The 16012-nt window shown below is 39.3% G+C and overlaps 1 protein-coding gene across 1 annotated transcript in view; it reads left to right on the top strand.

The window, feature by feature from the left end:
- Positions 1-499: 499 nt before the first annotated feature.
- Positions 500-16012, top strand: part of LOC136881779 (copine-8) — a 45851-nt gene continuing 30338 nt past the window's right edge. The window contains exons 1-2 of the mRNA XM_067154217.2: positions 500-578; positions 10445-10534. Of these exons, the coding sequence (XP_067010318.2) occupies positions 10467-10534 (68 nt within the window). The 5' untranslated portion in view covers positions 500-578; positions 10445-10466. The remainder of the gene's footprint in view (positions 579-10444; positions 10535-16012) is intronic.

The following is a 16012-nucleotide window of genomic DNA, read 5'->3' as shown; positions in this document are numbered from 1 at the left end:
GCAACTTTGAGGGTTGAAGGATCAGGAGACTCCTCACCACCACTTTGCTCCCCCATAACTTACGTATTACACTCGCAAAAGCACTACTCTATACCGTCCACGCTACCTCCTCACAGCAACTGTCAACGCAACTGCACACGAGCACTGCTAAGAGGGAACTCAATGTTCTCTTGTTCTAAAGTTTTAAAAGAACTTGACACGATGTTTTTATCTGTATACAACCAAATACAAACAACTAACAATTATACCAACATTCCATGTGGGTAGCAACTACAATGAACAATACTTTGTACAAGATTGACTGTCTTTCTTATACATTTATTCATCAAACTAGAAGTAACTAAAGTATAAATTGATATTTCTAGGACATACATTGATATATTCCAGTATGGTGTGTTAGATATGTGTTAAACTAAGAATAGTGTGTTTGGTGTACATTGGTAACACTGAATGTATTTTTCGAATGTGATAAATTATATTGCTTCTTACTTGATTATATTTTCAATTGGCAATCCGGATAGATGAAGTTTGCCTGTGTTACCTAATGAATACGAAATAATACTCAAGCATCTTGAACGGTATGCTAGTTTGCTCATATATAATTTCAGTTACTGATTTGCTATGCACATTGTGTGTTGATGCCTGACGTTCTTCCCGTGGGCCTTTATGACAGTAACGCCCCTTTTTACAACTGCAGCGTAATTTTATTTATTTGTTGTAATTTGCAATATAGCAATCATTCTTATAATCTTTTATCGCTCAACTTCTAAGTCGTCATGTAGTATCTATGTTCAGTTCTAATAATAAAGTTAACCTATAAATATTGCGCATATTCGTAATTATTTGTTGTTCCCATATGCTCTTTATGTTTTGGAAAATAAATCTACTTTGATTGAATGAAAATAAATTATTTGATTTAATCGGAGAGAAAAGTGCACGACGTGCATATTATATGTACACTGTACAGCACTGTTATTCATTGCAGCCATGCTTTTTGAAATTGTCCTCTTTACACACAGTGAGGAATGATATCTGTTTGATGGTTCTAAGGCCTATGTATGTTCAGTCCGTCAGCGATTCCGCTGGTGGGATCCTCAACAGCTCTGCCATCAGCTGTCATAGATGGCCTAGGCATCACTGAAGAGGCGTACTAGGGAAATGAGGAGTGAGGTAGTTTCCCCGTTGCTTTCCTCACCGAGCCAGAGTTGCTGTTACATATCAGTCTGCCAAACCCACTGAAATGCATACACCAACCGACCCTAAGAGCAACATTTTCACACCATTCATAGCAGGGACTGGCTGCATAAGGATTGGTATTACTAGCATCGCTCGTACCTCAGTCACTTTCATATTGTCAAAGCCAAGGATAAGGCAGAGACAGATCTATGAAACTAACAAAATTTCTCTAGCCTATATCAGAAGACAGTGCACTGTAAACACTAGGTCCTGCCAGCAAAGGCATTTCTAGGGCCTACTCCTTTGTATTTTAGAGTGCCCATTGTACAGGTTGAGTTCTATTCATTCTTTTGTCTCCTCTGTTGCTGAACTACTAGTACACGTTAAGTATCTAGCACTGGCATCGTTAACTATTAGACGGTGAGAGACATCTTCAATGTTGCCTGCACAAGTTATTTTTTAACTTCAAAGGATAGTTTTCTTTTTAAAAATAATTTTAAGGAACTATTGTAATTCGTGCTGGAGAAAGCCATTATTCATAAGCATACAAGTACATTATGTAGGCCTACCATACCAGTTCTGCAAAATCGACTGTACAAGCTGAAAAGATAAACATGCAATATGTTCATTTACGTTAACATAATACTTGTAAAAAACAATACATTTACTCACCAAAAGAGGAGCCCCACATTATACCAGCTGGCAGAAATCTTAAATGACCAATGCATATGTCTTACCATCAAGCCTTTCATCTATCATTCTTCCAAGTATTTCTAAATTTTAGAGCTTCTGGAGTGACATCCAGGAAATCCAGAGAATTTTCAGTGTAGAACAATATGTCTAATGGTTCGTTGCTATTATTCATAAGTAGGGCTCGGAAGTTGAAGACCTATAAATTGCTTAAAAAAAGACCTGCAGAAAGACCTAGAAGTATAAAAAAAAGGACCTAATTGGCAAAAAGGTCATAAAAATGTGATCAAATTTCATTCATAATTTCAGTTTTAATTACAGATGTAAGGCAGGAATAGGCTATAATGTTTTAATATGCATAATTCTGGTGGGTTGCAACTTACAATGCAAAAATATACAAGTGTAATACTTCTTCCTTTTCAGACATTATATATTTTGAGATTAATATGATTTAAAAAAGGAATTCTGGGTTTGTTAAAAAAAGTACTTGCATGTTTTAGAATGAAATGTTTTTTTTTTTTTTCCACCTAGAATGAGTTTAGGAAACCCGCAATGGACATCCTGAAGGAAGAAATTGAAATTAGTATAACTAGAATCACATTTGGCTCAACCACACTAGGGTTACAGTAATTGGAATTGGGAAATCTCACCTCAGTTGGCTTTGCAGCATATCACGATAGTTATCTCTAGGTTCTTAGGTGTAAAGGATCGTCGGTTTTCAGACAGCACGTTGTGGAACATCGAGAAACGTCTCTCCACATTAATGGATGTTAAGGGTTCATACTTGAAGCAAATTAGATCTTCCTCTTCAAAAACACTCCCATCAAAATATTTTCTCCTTTCAATATTTCATTTATCTTGTACATAAATTGATAGCCGTGGTTTTTATCAAGTATTAGTTTCATTTTTTTTTGTTTTGTTTCATTTCATTTTCTCTCTAACTACACAACAGATGTTTAAGAGGGGATGAATGAACTAATGGTGATTCAAATTGAGAATGGGTGGTACAGATATACTCCAAAGAAGGTGAAGTTGCAAAAAAAAAAAAAAAAAAAAAAAAAAAAAAAAGCCGTCCCACTATATTCTGGCTTACAGTGACCCAGAATGAACAAATATTATGTTGGAACTCGTCTTTGGACACTGTAGAAAAAAGGAGACTTTTCCTCAACTTTCGAGCCCTGTTCCTAAGCATACAAGCACACTGTGTAGGCCTATCATATCATGTCTTTTTTTTTCTTGTGAATGCTGTCTGTGTGATCTTAGTGTGTAGCCTATAGCAAACTGCCACATGATTTAGTCCCTTTTGAGTGAGAACAGAAATAAGTCTTTAAGCAGTGAAGAATATTGTAACTTCTTTCTGATTCACAGCTTGAATTTGGTAAAACCAATAGCAGTGAAAGAATGGTGCCCACATTTGAAACTAAACATCTTTCTTCTGTGTTCATTTCGCAGAAAGCAACAGCTACATCCTGAACGCAAGTAAGAAGTAACTTAGTCCTCAGGAACAATATTCCATAAATCTAAGATGACTTGTCAATCTCTGAGATCACCACAGTTTTCTCCGGTTAGCAACACATTTTTCAAAGCGGCAATTAGTGGAACAGTGCATGTACAGAACACTAGGTCAGCACTATTGCAACTTGCCGCCTAATAATCCTTGGTTACTAGAAGTAATCAGTATCTAGAATATGGGCGAGTCTTACATTCTTACTTGATATAGATATTTCTGCAGTGCTGATAGGTCTATTTCATCACATGTTTTAATACTGTAATTCTTCCAAACTCCATTTAGTGTTGTAAAATAAATAAAACATTGACAGGAGATGTAACAGAAAATTATTGAGAGGACCACGTCCCACCTGACATTCCCTCTACCCATACCCATACCCATGGTATGTGGTGTCTGCGACTCCGACATACTCTGAGATGATGTAGGTCTTTCCTATCCTTACTGACCTGTTGTAAAAGTGGTGAGAAATCTTTTGAGTCCAACATGCAAATTTGGGGAGTCTTCGTGGCTCGGGTGGCAGCGCACTGACATCTCACCGCTGGGTTCCATGGTTCAAATCCCAGTCAGTCCATTTGAGATTTGTGCCACACAAAGCGGAGGCAGGACAGATTTTTCTCCGGTTTTCCCTGTCATCTTTCATTCCAGCAACACTCTCCAATATCATTTCGTGCTGGCCTTTGGTCACAGGGGTCCTGGGTTCGATTCCCGGCAGGGTCGGGAATTTTAGCCATCATTGGTTAATTTCCCTGCCATGGGGGCTGGGTGTACGTGTTGTCTTCAACATCATTTCAGTCTCATCACGACGTGCAGGTCGCTTGCGGGGTGTCAAATCAAAAAGACCTGCATCTGGCGAGCCGAACGCTTCCTAGGATTTCCCGGCACTAAAAGTCATACGCCTTTTCGTTTCATTTCATCTTTCATTCATTAATTATTGCCCCAGAGGAGTGCGACAGGCTTTGGCAGCTGGCACAATTCCTATCATCACTACTAGATTGGGGCTTCATTCATTCAATTCCTGACCCGGTCGAATGACTGGAAACAGGCTGTGGATTTTTCATTCAAATTTGGATTTCTCAGACAAACCATTAGATATATTATTGAGTACAATTTTGTCTTTCTAGTCTGGATATTTTCTGAATTTCTTGGATGTCGCTCCAGAAGCTCTACACTCTATAAATACTTTAAAAATCAATTTGTAACTTTATTCTTTTCGTTTTCCCCTCGCCTCTCTGTTTTTATATCATAAGAACAAGGGCATCAACTTAAAGAACATATTAGGGAAGTGGGGAACAAGCAAGCTTGGATCAGATCCACTTTCTTAGGCTTGGTTTACATTCTCAAGCAGAGAGGGACTTTGCTGTCATCCCCATAGTCTCATTAACAGGAAAAATAAATAAATAAAAATAAAAAGTAAATAAAATGTAAATTATTATTATTGCTCTATCCCCATTATTGTTTATCACCATCATGGATGACATAATGAAGAACATCAAGAAAACCTCTGGTGAACTAAATGCAGTGGCCTTCACTGATGATGTCATGATCTGAGGAGAAACTGAGGAACAAGTTCGGTCGAGACTCAGTGAATGGAAGGTTAAGTTCTAGGAGTTCAATCTGAAGATAAGCAAACTCAAAGTAGTAGTGATGGCAATAAACGGAGAGGGACGACCAGCGAACATCATGCTAGGAAACCATCCACTAGAAAGTGTGGAAAGCTTTTCATACCTCGGCAGTGTAATATCTTGAGATACACTAGCCACAAAGATAGGTGGCAAATAGAGTGCAGAAGAGCTCTCAGTTTTACCAGCAAGTACGAACACTCCTCTGGGATCCCAAAGTACCAACAAAATCAAAGCTGGTGTTGTTCAATCGGTAACGTATGGTATTGAAACCTGCACCGTCACTAAGAATGACTCATCAAGGTTGCAGGCATCCAGGATGAAGTTCCTTGGGTCCACAATTCAAAAAACCAGACTGCACAAGTTAAGGAATTATGTGGTTAGGAAGGAAGCTGGAATTGTTACATCATTGGTAGATTGGGTCAGCATGTCCAGACTGAGGTGGTTTGGGCATGTAATGAGGATGGAGCCGACAAGGACAGCACATGTTAACTTGGAGAGACATATGACAGGGAAATGGAAGGTGGGAAGACCAAGAACTTAACTGGATGGACATCATAAAATGGACATTGCAGATCGGGGAAGGACACTGGAGGACGTCATTAACAACAGAACGTATCTTAATAAGACAGAATGGAAGAGGCTCACTAACAGTACCTGGGAAACTGGAACTGTAAATTGATGATGATGATGATGCTGATGCTGATTATTATTATTATTATTATTATTATTATTATTATTATTATTATTATTATTATTATTATTATTATTATTATTATTATTATTATTATTATTATTTAAAACTGAGTTCAAAGCAGCCACAGGTGGTTGAAAATGAGAAAAAATATAGGCATCCCAAATAATATCATCAAAGAAATTGGAATCTCGGCAGTTAAGCGATCTGTCGTGATTCTACAAAACACTTATATACTATGTAACTATGTCTTATTGTTCTTTATTTCTTCTACTGTTTTCCTATATTTTATCAAGAATTGTTGAACCATATTTGTCTTTGTTATGGTTTGTCTTTGTGGCAACCTTGATCATTTTTAGGAAGCTACTGAAATAAAATAATAATTGGATTGAGCTTTGGTAATTTCTTTACAAGAACTTTTATCTTAATATTGATCAGATCATGAAGTTTATCATGTGTAATGTTGTTGCATTGAGCTTGCATTTGGGAATTGATGGGTTTGAATCACATTGTCGGCTGTCTGTGGTTTCCGCATTTTCATACTTCAAGCAAATAATCATGATTATGGCCGCTACTTTCCCAATCCTAGCCCTTTTGTCCCATATTTCCATGTGTTATCCAACATTAAATCAGTAGCAGAAAAAGGGCATTTAGAGGGAAGGGGGTTATCACCTCCACCACATCACCATCCCTTGCCTATCTCATAAAGGAAGTACCAAGGGCATAGTTAGGCTGGTGCAACTGGTGTAGCGCACCAGGGCCCTGAATGATGACTCCCAATAAAGATTGGGTTTCCTGTTCAGAAATATTTTGATGGTATTGCGTGGTAAACACATTCTGTAACAAATAACACACCAACCAAATAAGGCTATTTCTTATTATTGCTGCAGTTGCATGTGAGAGAATTATTTCAAAGAAAAAAACAAATAATATACTGGCAGGATAGTGGTTCATGACTCACGAACACCTAAGTGATTTAGCTCTATTGTCGATGGACAATGAAAGGGTAACTTTCAGCAGATTAACATTGATGAACTTGTTGATATTTTTGCTGATATAAAAATCAAGAATGAAAATCTTCAGATCTCAAGTTTAAGCAATGGTTTCACTGTTGAATAAATTTATTTTCCTGATATCAAGAAAATTTGTAATTTAAGAATAAATTTATTTTTTTGATATGAAGAAAATTTGGAATTTAAGCTCTATTATAAATTTTAGTCTTTATTTTGAATACTTTAAATTGTCCTTCGAAAATTGTTTTACAATTACTACTTACTGCATACTACTAATGTAATTGAATATTATTTAGCTACTTTAATTTTATCAAAAGTTCACTTAGTTTACCCATGCAAGACCAAGTTATTTCAATTTTAATAATGCTATTGGCTTAACGACCCCCTAACTACTTTTATGGTTTTTGGAGATGCTGAGGTGCCAGAATTTAGTCCCACTGGAGTTCTTTTACCTGCCAGTAAATATACTGACATGAGGTTGACGTATTTGAGCACCTTCAAATACCACCGCACTGAGCCAGGATCAAAACTGAAAAGAATGTAGCAGTCATCATCATCATCATCTACAGTTTCTAGCTGTTGGTCAGGTCTGCTTGGAACATAAGCCTCTCCATCTCCTCTTGTCTTTCCACCACTTCTCCTTCATCACTCTTGCCCAGTCCTCTGCTCTTCTCTGTACACACCTTCCCCTGTGGGTGGGGACGGTAGAATAACACCGACGGTAACCCCTGCCTGTCGTAAGAGGTGACTAAAAAGGGGCCCCAGGGGCTCTCAACTTGGGAGAGAGGGTTGCCAACCATGGGGCCCTTAGCTGAGCCCTGGCATTGCTTCCATTTACTTGTGCCAGGCTCCTCACTTTCATCTATCCTATCTGACCTCCCCTGGTCAGCTCTTGTTCTTTTCCGACCCCAATGGTACTAGAACACTCGAGGCCTAGAGAGTCTTTCATTTTCATGCCCTTCCTGGCCCTTGTCTTCTTTTGGCCGGTACCTTCATTATTTTCTCTCTCTCTGATCAGTGTTATATAGAGGATGGTTGCCTAGTTGTACTTCCTCTTAAAACAATAATCACCATCACCACCACCACCACCACCACCATCTGTACGCACTCTTCCGCTCCTTTCATCCACCTGTGTCCTGCTCAGTCTACTGTAAGTTGTAGTGTTAAAGGTTCATTCATTCATCATCATATGCAGTTTCTAGCTGTTGGCCAGGTCTGCTTGGAACATAAGACTCTCAATCTCCTCTTGTCTTCCCGCCACTTTTCCCCCATTACTCTTGGCCAGTCCTCTCCTTTTCTCTTTATACACTCTTCCACTCCTTTTTCCAAGACTTCGTTCACCAATATCCGGCCGCGAGGCATATCTTTACGGATGGTTCTAAAATCGGAGATAATGTTGGTTGCTCTCTCGTCACCGATGATATGAGCACGACGATCTCGCTTCCTATTGTATGTAGCGTATATACTGCAGAGCTTTACGCCATCTTAGAAGCTCTGCAGTTTGCACTGGGTGACGAAAGAAGCCACTTTCTTATGTGCATTGATTTGTTAAGCTCTCTGCAGTCTATTGAAACTTGTTTCTCACAACACCTGCTGGTGCAGCAGATTCATGACCTTCTAGCCAGGTTAAGTGATGCTGGCACCAGAATCACTTTCATGTTGCTTCCAAGTCATGTTGGGATTGCTGGAAACGAACTTGCAGATGAAGCTGCAAAGGAAGTGGTAATTTTACCTCCAAGACCAGTCAATGTACCTGCTAAGGATATTTGTTCTTAGCTATGTCGAACCATCTTGGCGTCCTGGGAATCGGAGTGGCTAGCTATCCGAACTCCCAACAAGCTGAGAGCAATTAAGAAGACAACTACCCTGTGGTGGTCCTCTTTCCGACCATCATGGAGAGAGGCCATAGTATTGTGCAGGCTGAGGATAGGTCATTTACGATCCACACACTCTTATCTCTTAAAGAGGGAAGACCCCCCAGTGTGTTCTTGTGGTTCCGACTTCACCGTGGCCCACATCCTCATAGAGTGTGGCGATCTCTCTGGCCTAAGATGGAGCCTCAGCCTGCAGGAAACACTTGAACGCATACTAGCCGATGACGCGGCTACTGCTGATCTCGTCATCCGCTTTATGTGCGACAGTGGACTAATCAAGGGTATATAAATTACAAGTGAACTGTTACTCAGGGAACACAAGTTCCCTTTTGATTAGTAATTTCTTGGCCTAATTAAATTATTTTTTGTTTTATTTTGTACTGCATTCCAAATGTATTGGTTGTATAAAATCATTTCTTTTTTATTTTATTTTATTTTATTTTTTCCACTAATTTGTTCAGAGAGGATGATTACCTCGTTGTACTTCCTCTTAGTCGTTTTCCTGTTATCTCCATTTCTGCATCCTCCTCGGTTTCCTTTCCTCTGTCATTCTTTTCATGTGTCCATACCATCTCAATCTAAATGCGTCTATCCTCTCCTACCGGGCGAGTTGGCCATGCGGGTAGAGGCGCATGGCTGTGAGCTTGCATCTGGGAGATAGAGGGGTTTGAATCCCACTGTCGGCAGCCCTGAAGATGGTTTTCTGTGGATTCCCATTTTCACACCAGGCAAATGCTGGGGCTGTACCTTAATTTTTTTGCTATGGCCTTTATGTCGCACTGACACAGACAGGTCTTATGGCGACGATGGGATAGGAAAGGCCTAGGAGTTGGAAGGAAGTGGCCGTGGCCTTAATTAAGGGGCGTGCGGCTGTGAGCTTGCATCCGGGAAATAGTGGGTTCGAATCTCACTGTCAGCAGCTCTGAAGATGGTTTTCTGTGGATTCCCATTTTCATACCAGGCAAATGCTGGGGCTGTACCTTAATTTTTTTGCTATGGCCTTTATGTCGCACCGACACAGATAGGTCGTATGGCGACGATGGGATAGGAAAGGCCTAGGAGTTGGAAGGAAACAGCCGTGGCCTTAATTAAGTTACAGCCCCAGCATTTGCCTGGTGTGAAAATGGGAAATCACGGAAAACCATTTTCAGAGCTGCCGACAGTGGGATTCGAACCCACTATTTCCTGGATGCAAGCTCACAGCCGCGCGCCCCTTAATTAAGGCCAGGGCCGGTTCCTTCCAACTCCTATGCCTTTCCTATCCCATCATCGCCATAAGACCTATCTGTGTCAGTGTGACTTAAAGCCATTAGCAAAAAAAAAAAAAAAAAAAAAAGCAACCACCTGTCTTTTGGTCTTCCTCCCGATCATTTTCTGTTATCTCCATTTTATGCTTCCTCCTTGGTATCCTTTCCTCTGTCATTCTTTCATATGTCCATACCGTCTAAGTCTAGATGCCTCTATTCTGTTCTGTTGTGGCTCTTCTTTTACTCATTTCTAACTTTCTCATTTCTCATCTTATCCATTCTTGTAGCTCCTATCCTGCTTCTCAGAAATTTCATTTTGCTTGCCTGTATGCTAGTCACGGTTCTCAGTCTCATTACCCTAGTTTCTGCTGCATACGTCAGAATAGGTATACAGTAAGTCTTCTATGATACTCTTTTGATTCTCTGAGGGACATCCTTGCTCCAAACTAGGCTTCTGACACTTTTCAGGAACGCTCTTGCTTGTCTTCCACGTTCAATTATTTCCTTATCATTTCTTCCACTTTCCTCAATGATACTTCCCAGGTACTTGAAACTTGGAAAAAATGATAATTATGAGAATAATATAAAGAGATTAAAAAATTACTTGTTTGTTTGTTGCAGGACTGTAAGAACATAAAATAAAATGAATGGATTTGCCCCTGGTTCATCATCACAGCCGTCGTCAGAAGTTGAGCTGACTATATCATGCAGGTAAAAGGACACACTGGGTTTAACTAGTACTGTATGTGGGAAGTCTTGAGTTCTATGAATAAACTAGCAAGATACCCGTGCTTCGCTACGGTATTATACTGAAATTTATAATTGAATGCTTATTGTTTTAGATATATAATCCTCCGAAATTCGCGATCTGACTCGTTTTCTGCGAGAATCCACCATAATTCCCGATCTGACTCGTTTTCTATTATTTTACATGTTACCTCCCATTTTTTCAATCTTCCTTTTCAGCAATCGATTTCGTACTTCCCGGGTTAGGCTCAGGTATACCTCCCGGTCAGTTGGGTCCGTAAATCTGTGCCATCTTTTCCTGTAATCATTTTTAATATGGATAAAAGCCTTTAGGAGATCCGGTGTGGTGTCGTATTGGGTGCCTTTGCGGCACTGACCCGCGGCCGGGCTGCATTCTTAGTCAGTACCCGTCCAGGAGCCGTTTCCAGCGCAGTCCGCACATTTGACGATGGTCCGGAACATTATTATTATTATTATTATTATTATTATTATTATTATTATTATTATTATTATTATGTGTTGCTGGAATGGCTGATGACAGGGAAAACCGGAGTATCCGGAGAAAAACCTGTCCCGCCTCCGTTTTGTCCAGCACGAATGACACATCTAGTGAACGGGATTTGAACCACGGAACCCAGCTGTGAGAGGCCGGCACGCTTGCGCCTGAGCAACGGAGGATCCTTATAAGTACATTAATAGCAGTAAAATCAATTGGTCTCACCTCCTTCTACACCCCACCGCCGTTAAGTTCATTTACCGCCACATCCCCCACCCCAAGAAAAATTAAAAGAAGGCTTCTTTCTTTATGTTTAAGGGAGATTCCAAACACCAATGTTCACGTCTATTACCTTCAGCTTTGAGATATAAGTATCCCCATAAAAATAATTTACTTTTTGCACTTCATTTCACACTACTCCCCCCCCCCCCCCTCCCCAAGTGAATTTTCCCGCAAAAAATACTTGTTTCTTTAATAGTAAAGGATCTTCTAAATACCAATTATCACGACTCAAAATTCTTCAGTTTTTGATTTATGTGTCCTCATTAAAGGAATTCAACTCCTTTACACTCCCGCCCTCCAAGATGGTTCCCCCCCCCCAAACGCGTTTTTCTTTGTTTTTAAAGGAGATCCGAATACGAATTATCACGTCTGTAACAACTTTAGTTTTTATTAGATGTATGTATTCTCATACAATTAAGTCAATTAATTTTTCAATTCCTTCACCCCCCACCCCCTTCATTGGATTTTCCGACAATACGTGTTTCTTTATTTTTAAAGCAGATTCCAAATATCAAATTTCACGTCTGTAACATCTTCATATTTGAGATATCAGTAGCCTAATTAAAAGAATTCAACACCATTTTCAGTCACTTTTACCCCCCCCCCCCCCCGCGCTCCACCCAAGTGGTATTTCCGAAAACTAAGAATACACGTTTCTTTATGTTTAATAGAGATAAAAAATACCATTTTTCACTTCCGTAACATGTTAAGTTTTTTGAGATATACTGTAAAAATTCTCATTTTAAAATTTCACCCCTTTTGAGTTCCCCTTAAGTGGAGTTTCCCAAAACAAATCACCTATGTTTCTTTACATTTACAGGAGATTCCAAACACCCACTTTTTACGTCTGTAACATTTTACGTTTCCAAGATATTCTGTAGATATAGTCTTTCAAATAATTCACCCCATTTTGTCACTCCTGTTTAACCGCCATTAATTGGATTTTCCAAAAACTAAAAAATACGTGTTTCTTTATTTTTAAAGGAGATCCCATATACAAATTGTCAGTTCTGTAATATCTTTCGTTTCTGAGATATATGTATCCTTATTAAAGGCATTCAACCCATTTTTCACCCTTTTAAACCCCTCCTATTGGGATTTAAGGAAACAAAAAAAGACGTGTTCCTTTATTTTTAGAGGAGAATCTAAGTACCAATTTTACATCTGTAAATTTTAAAGTTTTAAGATGTAGACACACTCATTTTAAAAATTCACCCCCCCCCCCACTTCTCACCCCCCAATATTTGGATTTTCCAAAAATGAAAAAATACGTGTCTCTTTACTTTTAAAGTAGATCCCAAATACAAATTTTCAGGTCTGTAATATCTTCAGGTTCTGAAATATAAGTAGCCTCATTAAAGGCATTCAACCCATTACTCACCCTTTTACACCCTTCCTATTGGGATTTTCCGAAAACAAAAGAATACGTGTTTCTTTATTTTTAAAGGAGATTCTAAATACCAATTTTTATGTCTATAAACTATAAAGTTTTGAGATATAGATACACTCATTTTAAAAAATCACCCCCTTTTCACCCCCCTTAATTGGATTTTCCAAAACCAAAAAATACGTGTTTCTTTATTTTTAAAAGAGATCCCAAGCACCAATTTTTAGATCTGTAATATCTTCAGTTTCTGAGATATAAGTAGCCTCCTTAAAGGATTCAACCGCTTTTTCACCCCTTTTCACTCCTCCTATTGCGATTTTCCGAAAACAAAAAAATAAGGGTTTCTTTATTATTAATGAAGATTCTAAATACCAATTTTTACATCTGCAAACTTTAAAAGTTTGGAGATATAGATTCACTCATTTTAAAAATTCACCCCCTTTTCACCCTCCGATTAACTGGATTTTCCAAAAACAAAAATACGTGTTTCTTTATTTTTAAAGGACATTCTAAATACCAATGTTTACATCTATAAACTTTAAAAGTTTTGAGGTATAGATACACTCATATTAAAAATCATCACCCTTTTACCCCCACCATTAATTAGATTTTCTAAAAACAAAAAAATACGCGTTTCTTTATTTTTAAAGGAGATCCCAAATACCAATTTTCAGGTCTGTAATATCTTCAGTTTCTAAGATATAAGTATTCTCTTTAAAGGCATTCTACCCCTTTTCACCCCTTTTCTCCCCTCTTATTGGGATTTTCCGAAAACAAAAAAATACGTGTTCCTTTATTATTAATGAAGATTCTAAATACCAATTTTTACATCTCTAAACTTTAAAACTTTTGAGATATAGATGCACTCATTTTAAAAATTCACCCCCCTTTTCACCCTCGCATTAATTGGATTTTCCAAAAACAAAAAAATATGTGTTTCTTTATTTTTGAAATAGATCAAAAGTACCAATTTTGAGGTCTGTAATATCTTCAGTTTCTGAGATATAGGTACCGGTATCCTGATTAAAGGCATTCAACCATTTTTTCACCCTTTTTCACCCCTCCTATTGGGATTTTCTGAAAACAAAAAAATACGTGTTTCCTTATTTTTAAAGAAGATTCTAAATACCAATTTTCACATCTGTAAACTTTTAAAGTTTTGAGATATAGACACACTCATTTTAAAATTTCACCCCCCTTTTTCACCCCCTTAGCGACGGAATATCCAAAAACCCTCTCTTAGCGAGCACCTACATCTTAGTATGAATATATCCCCAAAATTTCATTTCTTTATGTGCAGTAGTTTTGGCTCGGCGATGATGAATCAGTCAGTCGTCAGTCAGTCAGTCAGGACAAGCTACTTTATATATATAGATTATCTTTCAGTTGGAATCCATCATCATCCTTAACTGATTCAATTATATTGGAAAGGAACAAATAAAGAGTCAAATCAAGTCATATATGTATACAGAGAGGAACAAGAAATGAATACATAGTAGGATGAACACAGCAGCAGGTCATTGTAGCAAGAGGGAGGGAAAGAAAGGGAGACAAGGGCAAACATGAAACACAAAACGTCAAGGACAATCTCCACTTTTTCATACACTGCCATTTGCAAATAGATAGGCTCTCTTCTCATCAACCCCAGGTCTGCTTCCGTACATCCACCTCTTCTCAGCTCCTGACGAGCTCGTTTCTGTTTCCCACCTTCATAAGGTTGGCGGGCATCACCACTCATTGATGACCGGGTGAGTTGGCCGTGCGGTTAGGGGCGCACAGCTGTGAGCTTGCATCCAGGAGATAGTGGGTCGAATCCCACTGTCGGCAGCCCTGAAGGTGGTTTTCCGTGGTTTCCCATTTTCACACCAGGCAAATGCTGGGGCTGTACCTTAATTAAGGCCACGGCCTCTTCCTTCCAACTCCTAGGCCTTTCTTATCGCATCGTCGCTGTAAGACCTATCTGTGTCGGTGCGACGTAAAGCATATCATAAAACTCCTCGTCATCACTAGTTTTATCTACCACCATATTCACAGTCGCTTTAGTTGCCGATAGAAACAAATAAACATCTCTTCTTTAGCTGCTGTGATCCCAGGGGCATGTCCAGTATAATTTCGTCACCACTCTCTGAGCTAAATTTACTATCGCTACGCAATAAATCATTTGCATTAACTTCGCATTGTTCCAAATACTGCATTAATTTATCATGATCACCGGGCGAGTTGGCCGTGCGCGTAGAGGCGCGCGGCTGTGAGCTTGCATCCGGGAGATAGTAGATTCGAGTCCCACTATCGGCAGCTCTGAAGATGGTTTTCCGTGGTTTCCCATTTTCACACCAGGCAAATGCTGGGGCTGTACCTTAATTAAGGCCACGGCCGCTTCCTTCCAACTCCTAGGCCTTTCCTATCCCATCGTCGCCATAAGACCTATCTGTGTCGGTGCGACGTAAAGCCCCTAGCAAAAAAAAAAAAAAAAAATTATCGTGATCAATACCTGCTGAAAAAATATCACGTGAACCACTTGCCATTTTGCTATCACAAATCCACTCACTGCAACAAGGAGCAAACACTTACTGATCAGTTAGCGGTATTTCTAAACTCAGGAAACAACTCTTGTGCAAGATAGAAGATCTGCTTAAAACTGTCAAAGCAAGGTCAGGCTCACAATAACCTGTAGCCCCTTTACTATAGATTGTCACAAGTATGCACGTCACTCTAGTGTTTGCCACAAAATTATGTATACCACAGAATTTTAAGCCGGCCGATGTAATCAGTTCTGGCAACTTCCGACTACCGAGCTCGATAGTTGCAGTCAGTTAAGTACGGCCAGTATCCAGTATTCGGGAGGTAGTAGGTTCGAACCCCACTGTCGGCAGCGCTGAAAATGGTTTTCCGTGGTTTCCCATTTTCACACCAGGCAAATGCTGGGGCTGTACCTTAATTAAGGCCACGGCCGCTTCCTTCCCACTCCTAGCCCTTTCCTGTCCCATCGTCGCCGTAAGACCTATCTGTGTCGGTGCAACGTAAAACAACTAGCAAAAAAAAAACAACTACTTCCGACTGGATTTTTAATGGCCGACCTGATTGGCTTTGGCAATTTAAAGGGTGGGTGCTCGCACTACCTTCTGGTTCCAAGAGGGTTAATGAACTGTTTGGAGCAGCAGGATTTCCTAAACAGATGGTATAATGTTTTAGAAAGTTCCACATTGCAATTGTTTAGGTGACACTCAAGTTCGAATCTTGTCCTTCCAAACAGTCAAACAGTAAATGGTCTGCCGCT

Source organism: Anabrus simplex, chromosome 10, assembly GCF_040414725.1.
Source record: "Anabrus simplex isolate iqAnaSimp1 chromosome 10, ASM4041472v1, whole genome shotgun sequence".
Classification (NCBI taxonomy): domain Eukaryota; kingdom Metazoa; phylum Arthropoda; class Insecta; order Orthoptera; family Tettigoniidae; genus Anabrus; species Anabrus simplex.
The sequence above is the reverse complement of the archived record's forward strand: the minus strand, read 5'-3'. Positions and strand labels throughout refer to the sequence as shown.